Genomic DNA, 22,755 nt, shown 5'->3' with positions numbered 1-22,755 from the left:
AAAACATTAAAGTGTATTACCGGCCTGCAAAGCCTTAAATTAGAGTGTATAAATGAAGACTCGGCACACCACTTCTGAAAGATTGTCGACCCCTGAACTAAGCCCTCACCTGACCCACCTCATTTTCTATAGTTTTTCACAACAACACTTATTCTAAACTTGATGTACACTTCCAGGACTTAACTAATACAACAAGACTGGATTTCAAGACATTTTAAAGTAAACAAGGAAGAAAGGGAGAATTGCACAATACCTGATATTGACCGCCCACCCATATCAACCCTAGGTAAAACTAGACCTAACATTTGAGCTCAGAACTAGCAGGGTCATACACCATAGCAGCCCTAATCCAATACACCACATATTTCACATCTGCATGGGGGAGATGGGCAGCACGTGAGGTGAGGGCCACCATGTACATCTGGAATGTATTGACAGAACAATCAGGCCTGGCACAGAGGTGGACTATTTGGTCTTTTCTATTTGTGATTTCTACCAGCATGGCACAAACTGCAGCTATGCCGCACTACTTCAGTTGTATTTAACACTCAAACACTAGCAGAGTGAACCCCACAAAAACAGCAGTAAATCAAAATAAATCATGAATAGTATGAAGCAGAATTACATCACATATCCTGCAGCACTGGAAGAAGACACATTACTGCAGTTTTCTGGTTATAACTTTTATTTCAAAATAAATAAATGTCCTATTCAATTTACAACTCCATGAAGTTTATATTGCTCAGGCAAATATGTCTGTTTGGATTCTGTACACCCCTTATAAATACCACACATTTACTAAAAAATTCATTGCAATAAGAACCATTTCTCAAAGGCAGGAATCTGATAAAGACTGAAACAGAGACCCCAGTTACAATCATAAGGCAATGTTCAAAAGATATTGGTCCCCAGATTCTCAGAATTGTGGGTTTTATTTGCACATAAGTAGTCCATGATTCTGCATGCAAATAAAGTAATTTAAAACATCTATACAGTGTTAACAAGTGCTTATAAGCTTTCTTCACCATTCCTGCATTTCTTCACTATCAACTTGAGCACACATTTGAGTAAAAAGCTGGGAATACAATTGTCACAGCTGGATTTTAAAGTGTGTTTTAGATATGAAACATATTTACTGTGACATTCACTGATATTCAGGATTTGGAGAAAATGACCATCAATATAACTTTTGTTTGGATGCAACACCGATTACTTAAAGCTGTACTAAAAAGTGCTGGAGAAACTTGTTTGCACTGCCCAGATTCCATTTGTCCTTCAGAGTATATACAACATTGGAGGTGTTCATATTACACTGCAAAGCTGGCGGGAGGGAGAAGGGGGGAAGCAAGGTTGACAGAAAAGCCTGTGAAATTTTACAGAGTGTTGCTCAACAGCTGAAAGATCAATTTTTACCTGTCGCACAGCACAAGTGGCTATTGTTGCAAAAATACGATCAAAAGCAAAACTTCTGGGTCATGCAATAAAATTATATGAAGGGAAGCGGTAGGTATTTCCCCTGTTCCATTAGTGTCAGAGTTTAAATACAATAATTATGGTGTGAACCTTGCCCCATCCCAACTCCTCTGGATCTCTCAGGAGCGTTATAGAGCCAAATAATTAAAAACTGTGTATTTAATTTGTGTAGATCCTCAACCAGATGAACAAGACTTTAGATACGAGTTTCCATTTATTCTAAAGGGCTTCAAAACTTCCTATCAGGGTAGTTAAACACTGGAATAAATTACCTAGGGAGGTTGTGGAATCTCCGTCATACGAGATTTGTAAGAGCAGTTTAGTTAAACACTTGTCAGGGATAATTGGTCCTGCCTTGAGTACAGGGGACTGGATTAGAAGACCTCTTGAGGTCTCTTCTAGTCCTATGATTCTATGCGTACTCCAATAGAAGAATGTCTCAATTTCCATTAAACTAGAAAGTAAATTCTTAAATGTGATAAGCTACTCATTTCAAAGCCAGGGCTGTACAGTTATAGCCTCATTCATGTGGCTACACAGTGCAGCACGAACCCTGATACAGCAGTGCTATTCCACATATACTATCTTAAATCATTGCAGCCTTTCAAGATCCATTTTTAAAAAAAACACAGTCCAGATACATTTTGTGGGCTATTTAATACCCAGATGTGCACAAGTGCATGGAAAGACGGTATAGTGGAACCCCTAAAATTTGTACAAGATTCTCTAGAAATAGATACATAACAGAACGGAACCAAATGCCACCTTGCATTTATTGGTAATATATTACACAATAGGTGAAGAGGGTGTAGGATCATGCTTCAGTTTTGAGCATCTCTTGGTGAGCATAACTGTACATTTTTCATAAACACTAGCTGCTGAGCACAGATAAAACAGGCAGCCTGTGATTCCAATCCAGTAAAAGTTATTTATCTGTAGGTTTCATTCAGCTCAATCTAGTATATTGCTTTACCAAGCACTACAGAGGCTAAGGTTGGCAGGGATTGCGAAAGTATTTGTATGCCCAGGTTTCCTTCTGTGTTTATGCTTTACAGAAAAGCTCCAACTACAAAATCTCAGAGTAGTGCAAATAACCTTCCTTTGCCATCTTCCTCCCCACTCCCATTTGAGTTTCAAGACTAACCGTTTCCTCACTTTCCTCAGTTGTCCGCCCTGTCCATCACTGATCTCTGTGAGCTTAACTTCTACTAAAAACTGTTAAACAGAAGCAACAAGGGCAGCCTCACCTCCAAGAAAGCTTACTAGCAGTGTGCTTTGCTCATCTTCAAAGAAACACTACAGCTAAAATAGTGCAACTCATGCTAGCCATTTCCTTTAGCAGTTCGAGTGGAAGCTCTGAGCAATGGGAAATGTTTGACACTGAAATACAGCCAAGCCAAAATGTTCATCCTGCCTCTTTAAATAAAATGCATGACAGTGATACAAAGTAAATTGTTGTTCATTCGAGTTGGAACTCTGACAATCCCTTCATCTCCAAGGTAATGGAGACACCAAATCTACCCAGAAATTTTATATTATTTTACAGGCTTTTGCCTGTGCAGTATTTCCCAATACTGCACAGCCACCTAGTCCCTTCCAACTATAATTCAAGATGTTGCTATTGATCTTCCCAGCCCGATTGGTCCTGTCTACTTCAGACAATGACCTACTATGATGACAGGAGCTGTAGAACTGCTGGGAGAGATTATAAAAGTTGATACTTTCTGCTGGTCTCTTGCTAATGCTGCCTGGATCAGAATGTCTAGCGCCTGGTGGCAGGGTGCTGTTAGTGGACAGCTGTTTTGCTCTGGAATCTGCTTTCTATAGTGATCACATTCAATGGAGTTATGCCACTGTAACTGACAGGAAAATCTGGCCATAGGTTGACATGGGATTGACAGGGGGCTGGACAGGGGATATCACTGTCAACAGTTTAGGATTTTTCGTAAAAGCTGTATGTTTTTGTGTCTTTGGTATGGTGAAGAGGGGGCTTTTTACAGCAGTGGCAGTCTCAATGTCTTCATGTTGCTAGAACAAAATTTCTGGAGGTACATGGAGGAGAAGCAAATCCTAGCTTTTGGCTCAAACTCTTCTGCTGGTGCTACAGAATCCTTTATCTATGGGCCACGAAACAGGCTGTTCAGAGAGACACGCCCAATTGTAAAGAAGAGCTGTTAGCTGAGAATTGTCAGCCTGCTTGTGTCAACTTGGCAAGAATGATACTCCCTACATTCAGACACCTGCCCTCATGTACCACCCTTTTAGCAAACACGTTTATAACCCTGACATTATTCCAAGACCTATTGTGATAGGAGGACTCAGACTAAATTGGATTGAGCACTAGAAGCAGTCAGGAGTAAAGTCAGCAAGTGGCACAAGAACTGACTGGACAAACTCACATGTGGATGCTTGGAGAAAGCGAGCAAACACTGGATTTGAGGCAGATCTTAACAGTGCTCTCAAAAGGTGAGAGGACGTTCTCTTAATCATTGTACCTTGACAGTCTCCATTTAAACGTGATTTCTCCTCCCTTTTCAAATGAAAGCTACTCAGAGTTGAGATTCCAGCCGAAGGATGGGGTTGCAGTTGTGGTATCAGACTGGGAATTGGATTCAATTCACTACTCTGCCACAGCCACTGCGTGGCACCCTGTGCAAGCCACTGATTGCTCTATAATTTGGTTCAACTCCGTGAAAAGGGAGTAATAATATAGGCCTTCCTCACACAAGTGTTGTAAAGTTAAATCCATTCTTGTTTGAGCTGCCCACAGTAGAGCGATCAATGCCACAGAAAAGCCAACACATTTATAAATGAACCTACAAATCAGTCATCACCATAAAGTGTCAGAACTGAATGGTTCTTCCCTGCCTTGTCTTGTATCCAGGGAAAAACTCAGTTGCTGCAAGTAGCAAGACTAAAATGTGATGTTCAGAATGGTTCACACAAAGCCAGCCTCAGTGTCTCTGAAGCTCTCAAATATTACCTGAAGTGGCACCTCAGTTCCATAGTCCTGCAAATGTACAAAGAGCTGGGCAGTGGTAGGTCATGGCTCACAAACAGGTCTCAGAAACGATTACAATCCTAAAGGCACAAATTAAGTAAAAACAGAATAAGCTAATGAAACTGAGGCACACAAAGGCTAACTGGCTTGCCTGAGAGTTACACAGTGATTCTGCAGCAAAGCTAGACTAGAACCCAGGAGTCCTGACTCCCCAGTGATTTGCCTTAGCCACAAACCCATCTTTTCCTCTCATATGTAAGTCTTTGACAGATCCATTAAATAGGATCTCTTTGTTAAAGCTTTTGCACAGATGCTTTTTACATTTAAATAAAGTAAATATGCCTTGAAATTAGGAGTTTCAGGCTGCTTCGTTAATTTAGAAACTATCACTTCATTGCATCCATTTAATGTGTCTTAAATTATTTGCAGCAAATGTTTCCTCACCTAGGGCTTGTCTACATCAGAAAGTTGCAGCGCTGGTGAGGGAGTTACAGCGCTGCAACTTTGAAGGTGTACACATCTGCAGGGCACCACCAGCGCTGCAACTCCCTGTTTGCAGCGCTGGCCGTACTCCCGTTTTGTCTCGGGTGTAGAGGATCCAGCGCTGGTGATCCAGCGCTGGTAATCCAATGTAGACACTTACCAGCGCTTTTCTTGACCTCCGTGGAAGGAGGAAGCCTCTGGTAATCAAGCTGGTCTCCTTTCCCGGTTTGCTCTCTCGTTCCCGGAGCCCCGAGCAAGCAGGTCTCCTTCCCTGCGGTTTGCTGGGTGGCTCCGGGAACGAGAGAGCAAACCGCGGCGAAGCGGGTCTCCTTTCCCGGTTTGCTCTCTCGTTCCCAGAGCCCAGAGCAAGCAGGTCTCCTTCCCTGCGGTTTGCTGGGTGGCTCCGGGAACGAGAGAGCAAACCGCGGCGAAGCGGGTCTCCTTTCCCGGTTTGCTCTCTCGTTCCCGGAGCCCAGAGCAAGCAGGTCTCCTTCCCTGCGGTTTGCTGGGTGGCTCCGGGAACGAGAGAGCAAACCGCGGCGAAGCGGGTCTCCTTTCCCGGTTTGCTCTCTCGTTCCCGGAGCCCAGAGCAAGCAGGTCTCCTTCCCTGCGGTTTGCTGGGTGGCTCCGGGAACGAGAGAGCAAACCGCGGCGAAGCGGGTCTCCTTTCCCGGTTTGCTCTCTCGTTCCCGGAGCCCAGAGCAAGCAGGTCTCCTTCCCTGCGGTTTGCTGGGTGGCTCCGGGAACGCGAGAGCAAACCGCGGCGAAGCGGGTCTCCTTTCCCGGTTTGCTCTCTCGTTCCCGGAGCCCAGAGCAAGCAGATCTCCTTCCCTGCGGTTTGCTGGGTGGCTCCGGGAACGAGAGAGCAAACCGCGGCGAAGCGGGTCTCCTTTCCCGGTTTGCTCTCTCGTTCCCAGAGCCCAGAGCAAGCAGGTCTCCTTCCCTGCGGTTTGCTGGGTGGCTCCGGGAACGCGAGAGCAAACCGCGGCGAAGCGGGTCTCCTTTCCCGGTTTGCTCTCGCGTTCCCGGAACCCCCCTTGAAGCCGCCCAACAGCGCTGCAGTGTGGCCACATCTAACACCACTTGCAGCGCTGGTTGCTGTAAGTGTGGCCACTCTGCAGCGCTGGCCCTATACAGCTGTACTAATACAGCTGTAACAACCAGCGCTGCAAAACTTTAGATGTAGACATGGCCTTAGATCTAACTGTATTTTCAAAAATTACCAGCAGAGGGCAGGAAATGACCAATTTATCATGATGAAATCTAACTTCCGCAGAAGACTGATACCTTGGCATAGAATTTCATTCATTTGATAGATTGCCTCGTCTTTCAGTGAAGTAACTAGCTAACTGAGAACAGTGGCTCTGATCTTTGGCTGTTTAATGTTGCAGCATCATTACAAAGTGGCTCTAAACCCAACCTAAGAACCATAGGGCAATCAGGGGACTCTCCAGTAGTGCAAGAAGCAACACAGCACCTCATGCGCCACCCCTTCTCTCCATAGCTAACCTGTGGAATGTCTACAGAACAAGAGGTATGGCCAAGACTTCCCTGCACCTTGGCAGTCCCTTGGGGCTCTTGGCAGCCAGCGTATCTTAAAGCTGCCTTCAGGGTGCTCTAAGTTATGTCTGGCACAAAGGGAGCACAGAGTGACTTAAAACTACCTTTGCAGCTCTCCTGCTCCATCTGGAGGTGCATGGTGCACTACACAGCCATAGCTAAGAATTGGTACCATTGTGTTCTACACCAAACAATTCTTAGGAATAGGTAAATCAGGACAACAGCTGCTATTTGTTATTAGAAAGCTGAAATCATTGACATTTCAATGATACAAAAATATCTTCAAGAACTGACAATTAACCTCAATTATTTAGTTACCATAGTGCACCAAAAACAACAGGAACTGCTGCCTAACACTCAACCCATTGTTTGAACGGGGAAAGCTGGGTCTCACCAGTCTTTTTTTTTTTTAAAAAACACAATTTCTACCATTCTCCTGTAAGCCAAAAGCATATGAATCTGGCAAACAGATCCTCATATATTCAGCAACCTCAAAAGGTTCCTAGCCTCTACGGCTTAAACTATTCTTTGTGAGCAAGTGTGACATCCCATAAAAAACCATACAAATGGGCGCTTACTCTGGATGGGCACCTGAGGAAATAGCTGTATTATAAAGTGGAATTTACATTTTTCTCACTCTCTCTCACACATACCTATCTTATAGTACTGCAGCTAGGGTTTTCACATCCTAAAAAATGTTTTCAAGCATATACCCCTAACTCTGGACTAGTTAGAAAGATCTAATGTTAGAGTTTCCTTCAGTCTGGTTAGCATGATTCGTTACAGATCTGTTCTCCTCCCAAACACCAAGCAAGATGCGATTCTTCAGTACTCAACACTGGAAACAATCTGAGTTCATTCCCCTTCATGCTCACATTACACAGCACGTTCAAGTTCTATAAAGCATGAAGCCAAATTCTGTTCACGTACAAGGGTAAGAAATAAAGTGCATTTCATGGCTGATAACCACAGAGAGGTTACTTGATTTGTTACCCCGCAAAAAGTGTTCTTTCCTAGTGAGATTAATTAGTTTTCAAGTGAAAATGCACAAGCGAGTCTGAAATTAAAGTGAGGAGGGCTGGACTATACGATCAACCTTTTAATGGCAGCATCACGCAAATCACACATTGTGCTCTCACGAATGGGGGAGACATTCTCTAATAGTTCTGCTTCTGCATGGGGCATAGCGTGAGGAGGCCCACATATTCAGTAATGCTCTGCTTCAAAGCTAAATCAATCAGATATCAATGTCCAACTTTAGCATGTTAAATTTACAGCTGTTGGAAAGCTGCCAGCATCAAGTGCGGCCACTAGACTTGTTTCAAAGTGGGTACGTAGAAAAGGGAACCAAAAAACTCTAATCCACTTCCCTATTCACCTTAATCTGTATTGATTTAGGGGATGCAGTAACTGCTAACGGTGGCTCGAAAGTACAGATGCTCACCAGAGAGATTAGCTAGAAACTGCTGCGCTTTTTTTTTCTTAAACATCAGGACTAGCTTCCAAACACACATACACACACACAAAAAACTAGTAAGTCAATCCATATTTAGGATTTTGAGCAGTTGTGCTTTTGGAATACATTCCTGAAGTGTCCTTTATTTGTCCAAAAAAAAACACAACAGATCCATGATTGAAAACGCTCAGTAAAGTGGTTTTTTTTTTTTTTTTTAAAGCATGTGCAAATGACCAACTAGGCAAAAAAAATTTGTATTTACTATAGCTGAAACACAGTAAGTGTGCACCATGAAAACCTATGTGGAAAAGCCTGCTACTAGTGCCTCTAGAATTTAAAAACCTCCCTACACTCCTCATGGGTGTTAGGGACATTTCATGAATTTAGGCAAAGCAAAAACATTTGCTTCCTGAGATTCAAAGCTTATAGTGCCAGCTAGGAGCACCCTTTTTATTATAATTTTTGTTAAAAAAGTGTAACCATTTATAAGTTTCAGGAGTGAGTGTGGTGGGGGGATAAGTAAAAAAAAAAAAATCTATGGATTTCAAATCCAGTTCTATGCTTTTTCCTTAAAACACACTTTAAGCAGTGGCAAGTACTGTGGATTAAGTCATTTCAACATTAAAAAACCAACAGCAATGGCAGACACACTGAGTATTTAAAAGGATCTGGTGCTTTATGTCCATGCACAATATCTGCTTCCTGTCTGGGGGCTCACTATGCATTCTGGATCCATAATATGCAAATTACAGTTTTGTTCCAGACAAAGATTCAATTATTTTATTGGCAAAAATTCACAGTATAAACCATCATGACTCCCCAAGACATGAATGAGTATTAAAGTATACAATAAAGTGCAACTCATTCTGTTTTGTGGAGCCGTATTACGGAACCTGAACTGTAACATGAATTTACAGCTTACATCAGAGTGGAAGACACTCTTCTTCAAGGTTATTTCAATGCAGTTTTGCATGGGCTGAGTGAAACTTACAAGTGCTGAGATATTCAGAATTAAAAGGTACGGCTCTATCCTCAGCCCAAATACTGCTTTTGTGTTATTGTAAGGGGGTCCTGCAGCGACTGGTCTTATGAAGTACAGTGTATCTGGTTCTGTGAAACCTAAGTACAACAGCACATGGTGGGACCTGCAGTGGGAAGTCTTCATTCTTAATACCCTGGGCTTTTGTACAGTCAGAATCTTTTGTTACTTAAATCTAGTTATTGGTGCTCTATGATAAACCCGTTACAGTCCTCCTCCTCTAGCCTGCTATAGCAGCTCTTGTTCATCATCTTCAGACCCTGAGGGTCCTTGTCGCACCTCTTCATACCATTTGTTGGTGAGGCTTTTCATCTGTATGCGTCCATGATGTAGGTCCTAAGGCAAAAGGAAATCAAAATTGCTGTTTAGATACAGCACTGTGTGAGTGAGAGTGACAATTTACTGTATCTTCATTATATACCCTTCATTCCCATCGCTTCGGTCCCTAAGCATAGACACAATTATGCTCACAGTGGAAAATAAACATCAATGTACAATCTGTCAGGGGTTATTTTCAGCAACGATTATTTCTGATGACAGATTTTTTTCCCCTGCGTTCTCCCGAGGCCCACAGAGCTGAGCTGTCAGCAGTAATGTTTTCTGGGTGGCCTGGCTCCAAATCGCCTTTCTTTGTATGTGCGTCAGGTTGAAGCAGGATGCTTGTAGTCAGTTTTAGTGGCTCATCCTATCTTCCGAGGCCTTGGACGCTGCTCTGTTCTCCAAGCAGCCCATATTCTGGCTCCCTGGCACATGTGGACTCTAGCTCTGGTTTCCCAATCCACCTGCCTGGTTCCATGGAACAGTGCAGGGAGCATGCACTGGAATCTAATTAATCTAATTAATTTTCTCTTGCAGGGAAAGGCGCCAGAGCAAGAAGTAGCTTGAAAGCAGGTTTTATCTGGGCCCAGAGACAAAACAAAACATGCCTGGTGCAGCAAAATGGTGAATTCCACAACAAAAAATGCTGATTTTCACAGCATGTTGGGAAAATGCCCAATCTGTGGCTGCAGAATCCCAGAGTCTATGGGGCTCTGAGTGAGAAGAGTAGAGCAGTTCACACCTCTCAGTCATAATTTGTAGAGAGCCTGAAGCAGAGGCATCAGATTGCTTTCAAGTCACAGTTTCTCTTTACAAGGAGAAGGAGTAGAAACATTTTAAGTGAGAGCTGCAATTCCAGTGCACAACTCTGTGACAAGGGGTGAATTCTACAGCAAATTCCACAGCTGCAATATACACAGGGCCCTGGGTATAACCAGTACTGCAACTGCTTGTGCCATAGGGTTTTTAAAAAGCATGCATGTGTGGGGGCAACATTTTACACTAACATTCTAGCTTTGCCAGGTCTGATGCTTCCATTTTTAGGCACAAACGTCTACTAAGCCTAGGTTTAGTAACCAAACTGTTGATATCGGGATCTTAGTCTGTAACATTAAAGAAAAGTTTAATAAAAGCTCACACTTCTGTACATTTATTACAAACGTTGGAAGCCGTGAAAAGTGTTAACTTAAATCAAATTAGCATTTTACAAGCCAGTCAACTCTCTATAAACAAGTAAGACTGGTCACCTCACTATGCCCAGCTCGAAAGTTGCAAGTCTGTATCACAAACCCTTGGTTGCCTTTGAATGGAATTCCACAAAATGCTATGCCAACACTCACAACAGAATAACAAAACAAGTAGAACCCACCTCCTGTGTGAGCCGTCTTGTGAAGAATGGATTCAAATACCTGGCATCAAGCCACATAAAGCCTTTGAGATCCTGGCGCTTTATGTAGTGGGCTTCATACTCTTCTTCTGTGAGTTCTGATAAATGTTCAGATTCAATGGTATTACCCTACAAAGATCAGACATATTGGAACAACCGTATAAATCTGATCACTGCACCTTTTGCTTTTGTTTTGAACTTGCTCTTTTAAACAACTTTCACCTGATAGAGGTGCCAGTGGCTTCCCTCAGCAACATGGGACTCACGATGTACTAGCTATTGTCAATTTGTATAGGACTTCGTCCATCCTGAACCTTGCCTGTGTTTCCATGGGGGTTACTTTATTTTGTGCTGATCTATTTGTAATTAGATTGGGTTATAGTCATTATTTAGATCCCTAAATTTTGAATAGAGTTACTCACGTAAATGTTGGTCTAGTAAAGTGACAAGGTTTTACCCTTTAGCGTATTTTCATAAGAATGGCCACACTGGGTCAGACCAATGGTCCATCTAACGCAGTATTCTGTCTTCTGACAGTGGCAAGTGCTAGATACTTCACAGGGAATGACCAGAACAGGGCAACTGTAGAGTGATTCATCTCCTGTTGTCCAGTTTCAGCTTCTGGCAGTCAGAGGTTTAAGAACACAGAGTATGGGGCTGCAACTCTTGCCATCTTGGCTAATATCCATTGATGAACCAATCCTCCATGAACTTATCTAATTCTTTTTTATATTATATTTTGGCCTTCACAACATAACTTGGTAACAAGTTCCACAGGTTGACTGTGCATTGTGTGAAGTTCATCCTTAAGTTTTTTTGTTTTTAAAACAGCTGCCTATTAATGTAATTGGCTCCTGTGTTATGTGAAGGGGTAAATAATACTTCCTTATTCACTTTCTTCACACCACTCATGATCTTACAGACCTTTATTGTATTTCCCTTTAGTCGTCTCTTTTCCAAGTTGAACAGTCCCAGACTTTTTAATCTCTCTTCAGATAGAAGCAGTTTCATATCCCTAAGCATTTTTGCTGCCCCTCTGTGTACCTTTTCCAGTTCTAATATATCTTTTTTGAGATGGCTGACCAGAACTGCATATAGTATTCAAGATGTGGACATACCATGGACTTATATAGTGACATTATGATATTTTCTATCTTATCTATTCCTATAATAGTGACCTAAAGAGCTCTGTGTGGCTCGAAAGCTTCTCTCTCTCGCCCACAGAAGTTGGTCCAATAAAAGATATTACCTCACCCACCTTCTCTCTAATATTTTGGGACTGACATGGCTAGAATTACTAGAACCCTTTGTCGTTTTTTGCAGTCAGCTTTGGACTTAACTATCTTGACCACAAGTTGAAAACCAACGATAAAGAGAATCCCCAAAACCAGGGGGTTCCCAAACTTGGTTCATGACTTGTTCAGGGAAAGCCCCCGGCGGGCCACGAGACGCTTTGTTTACCTGAGCGTCTGCAGGTATGGCTGCTCGCAGCTCTCAGTGGCTGTGGTTCGCTGTTCCCGAGCAATGGGAGCTGCGGGAAGTGGCGTGGGCCAAGCCACCACTTCCCACAGCTCCCATTGGTCAGGAATGGCAAACCGCGGCCACTGGGAGCTGCAGACGACCATACCTGCGGATGCTCAGGTAAACAAAGCATCTTGCGGCCCACCAGGGGCTTAACCTAAACAAGCCACGAACTAAGTTTGGGAACCCCTGCCCTAAACAAATCCTCCCTTAAAGGATGTCTCTGTCTGAACTGTGTGCCCCTCCACACTGTCTTAGCTCTTAATTTAAAAACTCCTTTCTTTGCTTTCATCTCTTTTTCCAACAGAAAGTACCATTGTATATTTATTATACATTGATCTTTTTTGAAAATTAAAGAAAAGTATCAATGATCACTCTTAAAAAAAATCAGAATAAAAGGAACAAACCATCTTTTCAGTCTTGCTGAGGTTAATATCCTTCTTGCTCCTTCTTCGCGCTTTAGAATCCTCAATATCAATCAGTCTGATAAGGGGCATGGTTCCTCCACCCAACAATAAAATTGTGAACAACACAATAATGATAGTTGTGGTCCCAATGAGCTGCCGCTTTTCTATTGGCTCCAAGCCCAAATGGAGGCTCAGGGCATATGGAATTGCCCCACGTAAACCTGATCAGAGAGGATTATAAACCAAGAATAAAAACTACATCAACAGCAAGATTTGCCCTCTGCATCCTTATAAATGAACAAGGTGTTCAACCTACTGGAATTCTCTTCTTCTAAACCTATTTCATGTTTTAAGGCTTCTAGGTTCTTATGCTGTGCCCATCACCTCGCATTTGATTGCCTATCTGAATTTCTAAACAAATCAGATCTCTCTACAGCTTTTGAATGCAAATCTGTCAAGCTATTAGCTCCCTAAGATCAGGCTGTTTTAAAGGCAGTCTTTGTACACTGGACTCTTTACTGCCTAGCTCACCTGCATAGGGAAAACACAGCATTGCGGCTGCATGTGGATTTGAGGACACGAATGCCCATTTAGCGTTTGCTCCATAGACAGAGGCACAATATTATGCAGAGCAGCACCTACTATAATACACTACTTTGTAAACTCCAAGCTTAGACTTACCACTAAACCACATGATGAACATCATTTTGGGGGTGATTTTATGATCACGAAAGAAGTTGAGCAGGTAAGATAGAGGAAAAATATTCACTGCTCTGCCAAACAGAACAAGCACCTGTTAACAGCAACAAATTAAATAATAAGTTAAAGGCTATTTAATGCATTACATCCATTCCCTATAGAGCAGTATAAATTGTGACCAGTTTGTGAATAGTCACGGGAATGTATTACTCTCCTCATAACTAGCTATACTGGTAATCCAACTTGAAGCAATTGCTCTGCATAGGTCAATGTGGAGTTTACATTTTCAAACACCGAGTCACTGGAACTAAATCTTGTTATAGAGAGACTATAGGAATAATTGAAAAAGTTACCAGATGCTGTTTTACAAATGACAAGGTGACAAGTGAATTGAAAGCCAAGAGGGCATTCCAAAAAACCCAAAGATTCATTTGAGTGCAGGCTGAGTGCCTCTGATAGCCCCCTAAAAGCAGTCCAGCTCCTTTAATCATCTGTGGAGCAGCTGAAAGACAAGCAGAAATTTCTCCTGCCTCCCCATAGGCCAGTGCCTCAGAGAAATGAGCAGAAAGCCAAACAGCTGGTTATAATTCAGTCCCTCAGCACTTCCCAGGTATCATTGTAAAAGAACATACCCAATATATGCAATAGAATTATGAGAACTGAGGCTCATTTTCTTCTACAGAATGAATGTCAACAAATATAAAGGAAAATTCCACTTAGTAAGGTGGAGTTCTTGGTAATGCTGCTCATGAAAGACCACCGCAACAAACAGGTCTTGACAAGATAAATATCCTTGAGCTAGAACGTGTGGGAGTTCCTAGGGCTGTGCCATTTTTCTGCATGGCAACCAGCCATAACTACTGCCTTTGCCTTTAGGCTGTGAAGGCAGTCTTCAACAAGAATGAAATGCCACTCTGCTTGTGAGAAGAGGTAGTTAAATGTAATACATTGAGAGCAGCCTCTCAGCTTCCACAGATGAGACCAACACCTAAACGTCTCTCATGGCAGAACAAGGGCACTTCTGAAGTATACACTCAAATGTGGCAGCGTCTGGTGCTACTCTCTGGGCCAGCCCCACCATGGATTAATATTTTGTTCTTTTCCCTCTGTGAAAGGGGGGCATGTTATGGATTTGTAAACTGGTATTATGATAATAGTAACAGGCACTGATAACATGACAACAGTGTGAGGCATAATCTAAAGTATCATTTATACCAAACTCATCTTTTACTTTGTAATTCAAATCTGTAAAAAATTCAGGAACTTAAAATGTTACATAGAGAAGTAGTGCTTCCCTCACAATCTTTACATCCTTTGGGACTTCTGAAAAGATGCTATTTTAATAAATCTGACTGAAAGTCAAACTCAAGCAGAGATTCTTCAGGTCTTTTCAAATAATCTCATACACACAAGCTGCACTAGCTACACCAGAATTCCTTAAAATATGCTCTGAGATATCCACGCCAAAGTCATGTGGACAATCAGAAGAAATAGTTCATTTCAATTCACTGCTGGGGATTTCGGATGCATGATGTAAAATACATAAATAGCCTGAGAATATTTTATGAAAAGATAAATATAGGAGGTTTTGTAAAAACAATTCTTGAGCCCTATAGACCATGAAAAATACTGCAATGTATTTTTTTTTAAAACAAATACTGTAAAAGGTTTTAAAAACTCTCAGATGAAAGTAAATACTTACTATGCACCAGATGACAAAGGACATTTCAAACTTGTGAGGAAAACTAAAAATGGACAGACCAAGAAATGCAAAAACACAGGTTTCTGAAAAAGAGAGATCAAACTTAGTTATTCAAATAAAACTATGCTGGTCAATAAAAGCTGGTATCTAAAACCTTTCCTACTCCTTTAATAGGCTATTACATACATTATATATATGCACACACACACACTCCCTGCTTCTTTGACTCAGGCCAGATTTAAAATAGACATATCTACCATAATGCGAGGACCAGATTCTGCCACCCTTATTCTCACTGAGCAGCACCTTACTCCATGAGTAGTCTGATTTCAGGAGTAAATACTAATCAGTGTGAAGAAGGCTAGCAGAATTTTACCCTAAATTACTGAAAAATGTCTTCACTGGTATGCTTGCCTGCTTGAAGATTTTGGGCCTGTTTCAAAGCCCATCAAAGTCAATGAGAAGATGCCCATTGATCCTAGTGAACTTTTTTAGATCAGGCCCTATATAAAAATGAGTATCTCACGGAACTTTCAAACATTCTGAGTCAAACATTTTATTATAAAGTTACATGCATAAATATTTAAATCTTACTAAATTACAGCACTTCTTAATGCTTTGTATGATAAATTAAAATACTGCATTGTACAAGCAAATATATTATTCTAACAACACCTGAAAGTTATTTTTACAAATGTCTCCAATAGTGGCATTAACAATTACTAAGGCATTTTCATAATGTTACTTTAATTTCTGAAGCACAAAGCCAATATGCTATTTAGAACATTCAATGTGTTTTAAAATTATTAGACTTTGCATTATATGATTACTGCATTTTCAGCTGATCTAGTCCTAGCAAAGCAGGCTCTTTCTTAGGAAGAGAGACAGAGACATTAAGTGCTATTCCTCTTGCACAAGGTATGGTATCATGCAGGTGCCCTGAAACATAAGTTTATATTGTGATGCACAATCTTCTCCCTTTCTTCCTTACAAGTTTAGCCAACAGGAAGAAAAGGAAAGGCTACCAATTGCATTGCTCCGGGCAGTTTGAATGGAGATACCTATTAATCTTTGCCAATGTCTGAAACACTATTATTTTTTCAAATAGCTTCTTTATATCCAAAACCATTTAAAAAATAGGGACCTGTTCAAGTCTCCTTCAACTGAAACTAGGCCAGAGGGGGAAAGGATGCAAGAAAATCTATTTGGTTCTCAATTGTGTGTCAAGTCTTAGCTAGAGCTTGGACTGAAGGATGTGGGAGGGAGAAGATTTACTGTATAGCTTACCCAAAATGTCAGTAAAGGTGACTTTAGACTACGTGGCAGCCTTCATAGTAGTAAGTGTGTTGGTAGAGACATGTAGTCCTGATATACGACTGGCTAGAGGATCACTCAACCTTCCCTCCTGGCCCTAACAGAATCTTCCTTTCATACAAAACAAATACTAATCTAATGGATATTAGGCTTAAGCTAAAGGCAGTACCTACCACACATGAAAGCAACGGCTCTCAGTGTCTGTTGCATCAGGATCTGTGTAACTGGGGAAAGGTTATGGTGTGTGTAGTGAGACATCACAATGCCAGAGAACAGGATTGCCATGATACCTGTGGATACAGTGCAACTGTCAAACAGCAGAATAATATTTAGCATTTGTATGGAACTTTACAAACAATTAATCCTCACAACACCATCACAAGGTAGGATTATCCAATTTTAAAGTTCGGAAAGCTGAGGAAGGGGGTGTCTACTCTAGGGGAAATTTTCCCATCATTGCTCACACTGGTTCAGCTCCATAGTCATGGGAACATTGGGAGCTCCAATGTAGATGGATTGTTGGCTGCTGTTGAAATGTAATTCACCAAAATAAGCTTGCACAGGTGTATTCAAGGGCAGGATCTGGAACTCCATGTCTAGTTTAAAGAATAAACACTTGTTCTTTCAGGTTCTCTTATCAGGATGTCCGTGAGGTGTGTAATACGCTGAACCCAAACCATGTTTTTCTGCTTTTAATTTCCCTGGCAAACAGCAAAGATAGGCAAGACCAAAAGGGAAAAATTCAAATCTATGGGGCAAGGAAATTGTATCATTTAATTATCCAAGAAAAGTTTGTCTCCCTGCTCTACACACTGCTCACTCTCAATCTGAGACTGGGGGGAATTTTATCATTGGTAGAGAGAGATGGCACAATCCTTAAGGCCCATGATGGAGCCAGGGCAAAGCTGCTGTGCAAGGTGGGCCCAGGCAGTCCCAGAACAATGCAGAGGGGGCCTCTAACCCAGACATTTTAGCACGGAAGGTAGCAGTGGCAGAGAGCTAAGAGAGGACATTGGGTTTACAGTTATAAAGATCCAGTGGCCCTAACACCATATGCAAGTGGCAGGGTGAGCCAGCCGTTGATATTCCACCCCATGAGCTGGATCAGCAGCTTAGAAAGTGGGGTAGTATGGTGCAGTCCTGCACCCTAGCTTTAAGCTGGGAGAGGATTACTTTACTCCATTTCCCATCCAGTCCTTGGGCTATATGTTTTACTTTCTCTGAGCACTCAAGAAGCAATAAGAAAGCATTATGTGCAGGGTTCAGTTGTTCATGAAGAGCTGAACATTTTAAAAAAGGCTTTAAAAGTTTCAAAAGCAACCCGAGGGTTTTGTTCCTGCGAAAGAGTGAATCCAAGATGGTGGCTGTGATTTTTGCAGTTCTGTGGAAACACATTACATTACTCACTTGTGAAGTTACTATGCTGTCACCTGTAAGGAATCTGTGGATTAAGTAAGCACAAGGCACAGCATGTTCCTCAAGAGGAAATCAACTGCAGTGAAGATTACGGAAAGGACTAAATGACATTTGGGAATAATGATAAACTTACCTGAGGGTTATAACACAATGCCCTGTTTAGTCAAAAACAAAGAAAGTTTGAAAAGCTAACAGTATTTGACTACAGCTACATGCCCAAACAGGAGTGGCCCTGATGAACTGGAATGGAAGGAAAAGAACAAGTATCTGAAGTGTACTCAAAAGAATCCTCTGTTTGGAATGCAGAGATGACTTTTGTAGTTACAGAACATGACCAAGGCTATTCAGAGTTTCTACTCTTCTGACAAATCATTTCTGGAAGTAGTCTGAACAAATAAGGGAGTTTGTTGTTACAATGTATTACGTACTTAAAAAAGAAGTGAAGAACTTTCTAATGTCAGCAATTAAGAAGTCATATTTGTAAACATTCTCTGCCATATACAATAATTAATGACTAATTTACAGTATTTTACTATGATTTTTATATTACTATGCAATACGTACCAGAAATAAAAAGGTTTCATGTTTTGAAATGTTTATGTAACATGCTCAGTATTTTAGCACAGCTTGTTTACAGGGCAAAGCCTATTTTCACAGCAACACCAAATACTTTAACACATTAAACCACTAGGTCAGGTTTCAAAACAGTTTACATTTCCATTTGTATGCCTTAGTAACATGACTGTATGCACAGAGTAATTGTGCATGCAAATATGCAGAATGAGTCATTTGAAACTACAGTATTAATATTAGTGTCAGTGGGTCTCTCTCACACATTGGAATACTGGGGGAAGAGAACAGAATACAAGAAACTGAAAAACCTATACATCCAGATTGCAAACTTTTTACAATTCAATAACTAATTTTTCACATATTCATTTTGCTGCTTACCTGAGAGTGAGATACCTTCTGCAAGTCCATAAGGAAGATAAGCAAAGATAATCATCATTCCAAACTCCAGGGAGGGTGTTTTCCTTAAATCAATGTGCTTTAGTACGTACATATCAGATCATTAAGGAAAAAGTAAGAAAAGAAATCCACAGAAAAATTCTAATCTATTCCATACAGGTTCACCATTCACCACGTTTCATACCTTTGTTTCATGAATAGTTAATATTAAGCCTGTAAAACGTCCTGTGGATTGATTAATCATTTCTGGGATGGGAGGGTTTGAAGTGAAATTAAAGTTGGTGAAAGCTGTTAGACAGACAGCCCTAGAGACTGAAGGCCAATGTTCTTTGAAAGAGTACATAAAATATGGACAGTACCATGCCAACATGTTTAAACCTGGATCTGGAAGCACCACTTTTGTATGCACATTCACTTGTTGACCCCTCCACTCAGACTAGCAGAAATTTCCAATCCTGATGTGTATTCCTGTTCCTTTAGAACTGAACTGAGACCACCACATTTATTGCAGAGAAGTCACAGAACAGTCTTCAAACAATGTCTTTCTATCAATATGGGATGGGTTAGAAGCTGGGACTCAGAACTAAAATGACCCACACATTTTCTCTCATTTCTACTTTTGACAGAAATAAAATCCTCCTTTGTCCTTGCTTAGACATTTATGAAAATGTGAGCTGACCTCTGATTGCACCTGAATTTGTTCTAGAAAGATTTACTAGGAGTGAAATCCTTGCTCTATTCAAATCAATGACACAGCTTCCACTGGTTTCAGTGTAGCAGCCGTGTTAGTTTGTACCTGCAAAAAGAACAGGAGTACTTGTGGCACCTTAGAGACTAACAAATTTATTTGAGCATAAGCTTTCGTGGGCTACAGCCCACTTCCTCAGATGCATAGAATGGAACATATAGTAAGAAGATATATATACATACAGAGAACATGAAAAGGTGGAAGTAGCCATACTAACTGTAAGAGGCTAATTAATTAAGATGAGCTATTATCAGCAGGAGAAAAAAAACTTTTGTAGTGATAATCAAGATGGCCCATTTTAGACAGCTGACGAGAAGGTGTGAGGACTGACTTCAATGAAGCCAGGATTCCACCCTGGCCTAGACTGCTTTTGAACCAGCTGTAATGCAGTTATTTCTCACTTAACATCAAAGATTGGAAAAAATTAAAAGCAAAATGATTCTTTACTGTGAAAAGTGCAAAGTTTAATTAAGTTAGAACCAAACCTGGACCCCACTCTCACTCCCACATCTCAGCTGTCCAGGCTGTGAGCTGGGCTTCTCTTGGGAAGAAGAAAGCAGAGGAGAATCAGAGCTGTTCCATAGTTGGTGTTGTAGCCTCAGGGCTACAGCAGAACCCAAAGCAAGTGAATTCCCAACTCAGGAGGAGATTTAATCAGTGGCTCAGCATACACTACCTGTGAACCAGTGTAATCTATGAGTTCAGATTCACTGTAGCAGACCTCTACTACCTGTATGAGTCCTTCCCCACTCCATTTCATGCAGTGGAAATGCAACATGGTTGAAGAGGAGGGGAGCAAGATTTCACCTTATATGTTTAGTAGGGCAAACATGCTCTATATGTCATCAGTTGTATATTCAGCTAGACTTTGAGTTAGTTCCAAATGGACATGATTTATCAGCAATAATATCTCCATCAACATGTTCATGCACTTGATGAATCATGCTCTTGTCTCACTTTCAAAATAGTCCACATTCATCTTTGTTTGAATTCAGAAGACATCTGTGACACGGAAGTTCAGGTTCCTCCAGGCTAATGAACAGGCAAGTTTCAATCATATCTATCTGCCGGCAACTATTATAAATTTTCTTTGCTTCACAGAAATATTTTGCTCTAGCTAATATTTTCAGGCTCAAATAATAAAATATCAGAGCAGTTAAACTGCTTTTCTGTTTGGCCTTTTTCAGTTAGATACTGAATGAAAAATAGCTGCATCAGGAAAATGTCAGTCTCTCTCTTTTGCTGAGATGTTTTGAATTAATCAAAAGTGCATGGAACAGTTCTAATGAACAAAGATAGCAAATGTGCCCATGTTTAAACAAACACTCTGGTCCTCTCATTTACAAAACAAAGTACTTGACAATATGGCAGGTTAAACAAATAACTGTAGCATAAGGCTAGCACAAAAAATATGAAACAGGTTTCTATTTTAAACATTGAAGCAAGCTTTCAAAAGCAACAAAGGTGTCTAGTTTAAACAAACATCCTTCCTTATCTTAGGGGAGAAGCTCTCGGGTTGTTTAGCAACCAATTCAAGCTGGTGTAGAAAGCCACAGATAAAATTCAGCATATAAACCCAAACTGAGCTGTATCCGTATTCAGTTAGCTGAATATGACATGTAAGGCTGGAAGATTTCATGGTCTGACTTTAAAATTTCTTTGGGATAAATATTTTTCTTATTTTTTAAAAATTAATTTACCATTTTTACATGTGAAAACCAGGACATATGCTATTAAAATGGATCAATGTTGAAAACAGAATATTGTGAATTTAGAAAACTAGCAAATTTATAACACTCTATTTACATATAATCTAAAATAGTATGCAATAATTTAGACATTAATTATATTCATCTAAGCATACAAAGCTTTTATGTAAGGTTTTAAAATAGGCCCATTAGCACTAATATTATAAACAAAATAAGAGAGGGAAAATATGCCCACAAAAAGACCTTATATAAAAATCATCCCTCTAAGGAACATTACAGAATGACTGGATGAAAATCATTGTTAGAACAGTAGACTTCACCAATTTATGCATGTGCATCACATTACCCCCAAAAAAGGATATTAATGCAGAAATAAGGCCAGTAAGAGTGCCAAGTGCTGCAGAGCCAAAGAACATCTTCAGAAAGTAATCCAGTGCCTGGAGAAAGGTTTGCCATCCACTTACATTTGACATATTTTCTCTTGTCAAACCTTCTGCTGTGCTGGGAACAATTTAAAAAAAGAAAAAAACATTAGCAACAAACAGTTATGAAGACTTGATCTGAAAAAGCCAAATGTCTTTAGAAAAAAATTCAAGCAACCTACAGTTCCATACTTTTAGTAGGGAAAAGAAAATGCATTTTTCAATGGTAAAAACTCAAGGAATAAAAAGACAAAAATCCTATGATCCTTATGTGGGAGAGTAAACAAACAAACAGAAAGTCCCATCCCCATGTGGATGAAAGAGGCTGCAGGTTCACTGAAGAAGGGCAAAAGAAGTGATTTAGGGGAGAGGCTGGGAGGAAAGGGGAAAGCTCTTTGGATCCCATGGAATATGAAACTGCTACAGCTTGAGGCAATATGGAAAGAAAGAGCCCAATTGTGTTAGAGCTCGCAGACCCCACGACCTTACTGAAAAATACCTATGATAGATAGTGGTTAAAGTACATTTCTTCCCTGAAAATGGCTATGTAAATATAACACCTTTCTACTCAGGAGATCTGCTGTTCCTATGTATTCTTAGTGATATCTACTGACTTCAATAAAAACAATTAAATTGGGGAACATTTTACTCCTGTCAGCCCTGCAGAACCAACATAGCTAAGAGTGAACTGGATTCTCTTCTGGCTAATGTACTGTCAATAGAATTCTTAACTTAATTCCCTTTGCAGGGCCATCAGTGCAACCCCACTGGCTTGCAGTCAGGATTCCATAAGCCAATGCCCAGGAGTCAAAGAGAAGCAATGACAGAAGAATTTGACTAGCAAAATCTTTCTAAATAAGACAGAAAGAACAACGCTTGCTTTTCAGATCCCAAGACTGGAGTGAAGAAGAAAAAAAATTAACATGTAAACTGAGCAAATCTGATCTGGAATCAATGAAATACAACTGAAATAGAGCTCAACAAAGTCACCTTATAGGGTAATTTTTCAGAGTAGAGCTGCACTTTAAGGATATGAGATCGACAAGCTAATGTGATTACTATTATAATATTAGAATAGAAGCAGAATGACAATACTTAGTTCCCCTGTTATAACATCTGGATACATAGGCA

The 22,755-nt window shown here is 40.7% G+C and overlaps 1 protein-coding gene across 2 annotated transcripts in view; it reads right to left on the bottom strand.

Moving 5' to 3' along the window:
* Positions 1-667: 667 nt before the first annotated feature.
* SLC9A8 (solute carrier family 9 member A8) overlaps positions 668-22,755 on the bottom strand; it is a 54,868-nt gene continuing 32,780 nt past the window's right edge. For both annotated transcript variants that reach the window (XM_050918132.1, XM_050918133.1), the window contains 9 exons: positions 21,565-21,703; positions 18,728-18,833; positions 16,534-16,650; positions 15,047-15,129; positions 13,327-13,438; positions 12,646-12,866; positions 10,700-10,846; positions 6,163-9,348; positions 668-4,929 (listed from right to left, as the gene is read on the bottom strand). In XM_050918132.1, the coding sequence (XP_050774089.1) occupies positions 9,241-9,348; positions 10,700-10,846; positions 12,646-12,866; positions 13,327-13,438; positions 15,047-15,129; positions 16,534-16,650; positions 18,728-18,833; positions 21,565-21,703 (1,033 nt within the window). In that variant the 3' untranslated portion in view covers positions 668-4,929; positions 6,163-9,240. The remainder of the gene's footprint in view (positions 4,930-6,162; positions 9,349-10,699; positions 10,847-12,645; positions 12,867-13,326; positions 13,439-15,046; positions 15,130-16,533; positions 16,651-18,727; positions 18,834-21,564; positions 21,704-22,755) is intronic.

This window comes from Gopherus flavomarginatus, chromosome 11 (assembly GCF_025201925.1).
Source record: "Gopherus flavomarginatus isolate rGopFla2 chromosome 11, rGopFla2.mat.asm, whole genome shotgun sequence".
Taxonomy (NCBI): domain Eukaryota; kingdom Metazoa; phylum Chordata; order Testudines; family Testudinidae; genus Gopherus; species Gopherus flavomarginatus.
The sequence above is the reverse complement of the archived record's forward strand: the minus strand, read 5'-3'. Positions and strand labels throughout refer to the sequence as shown.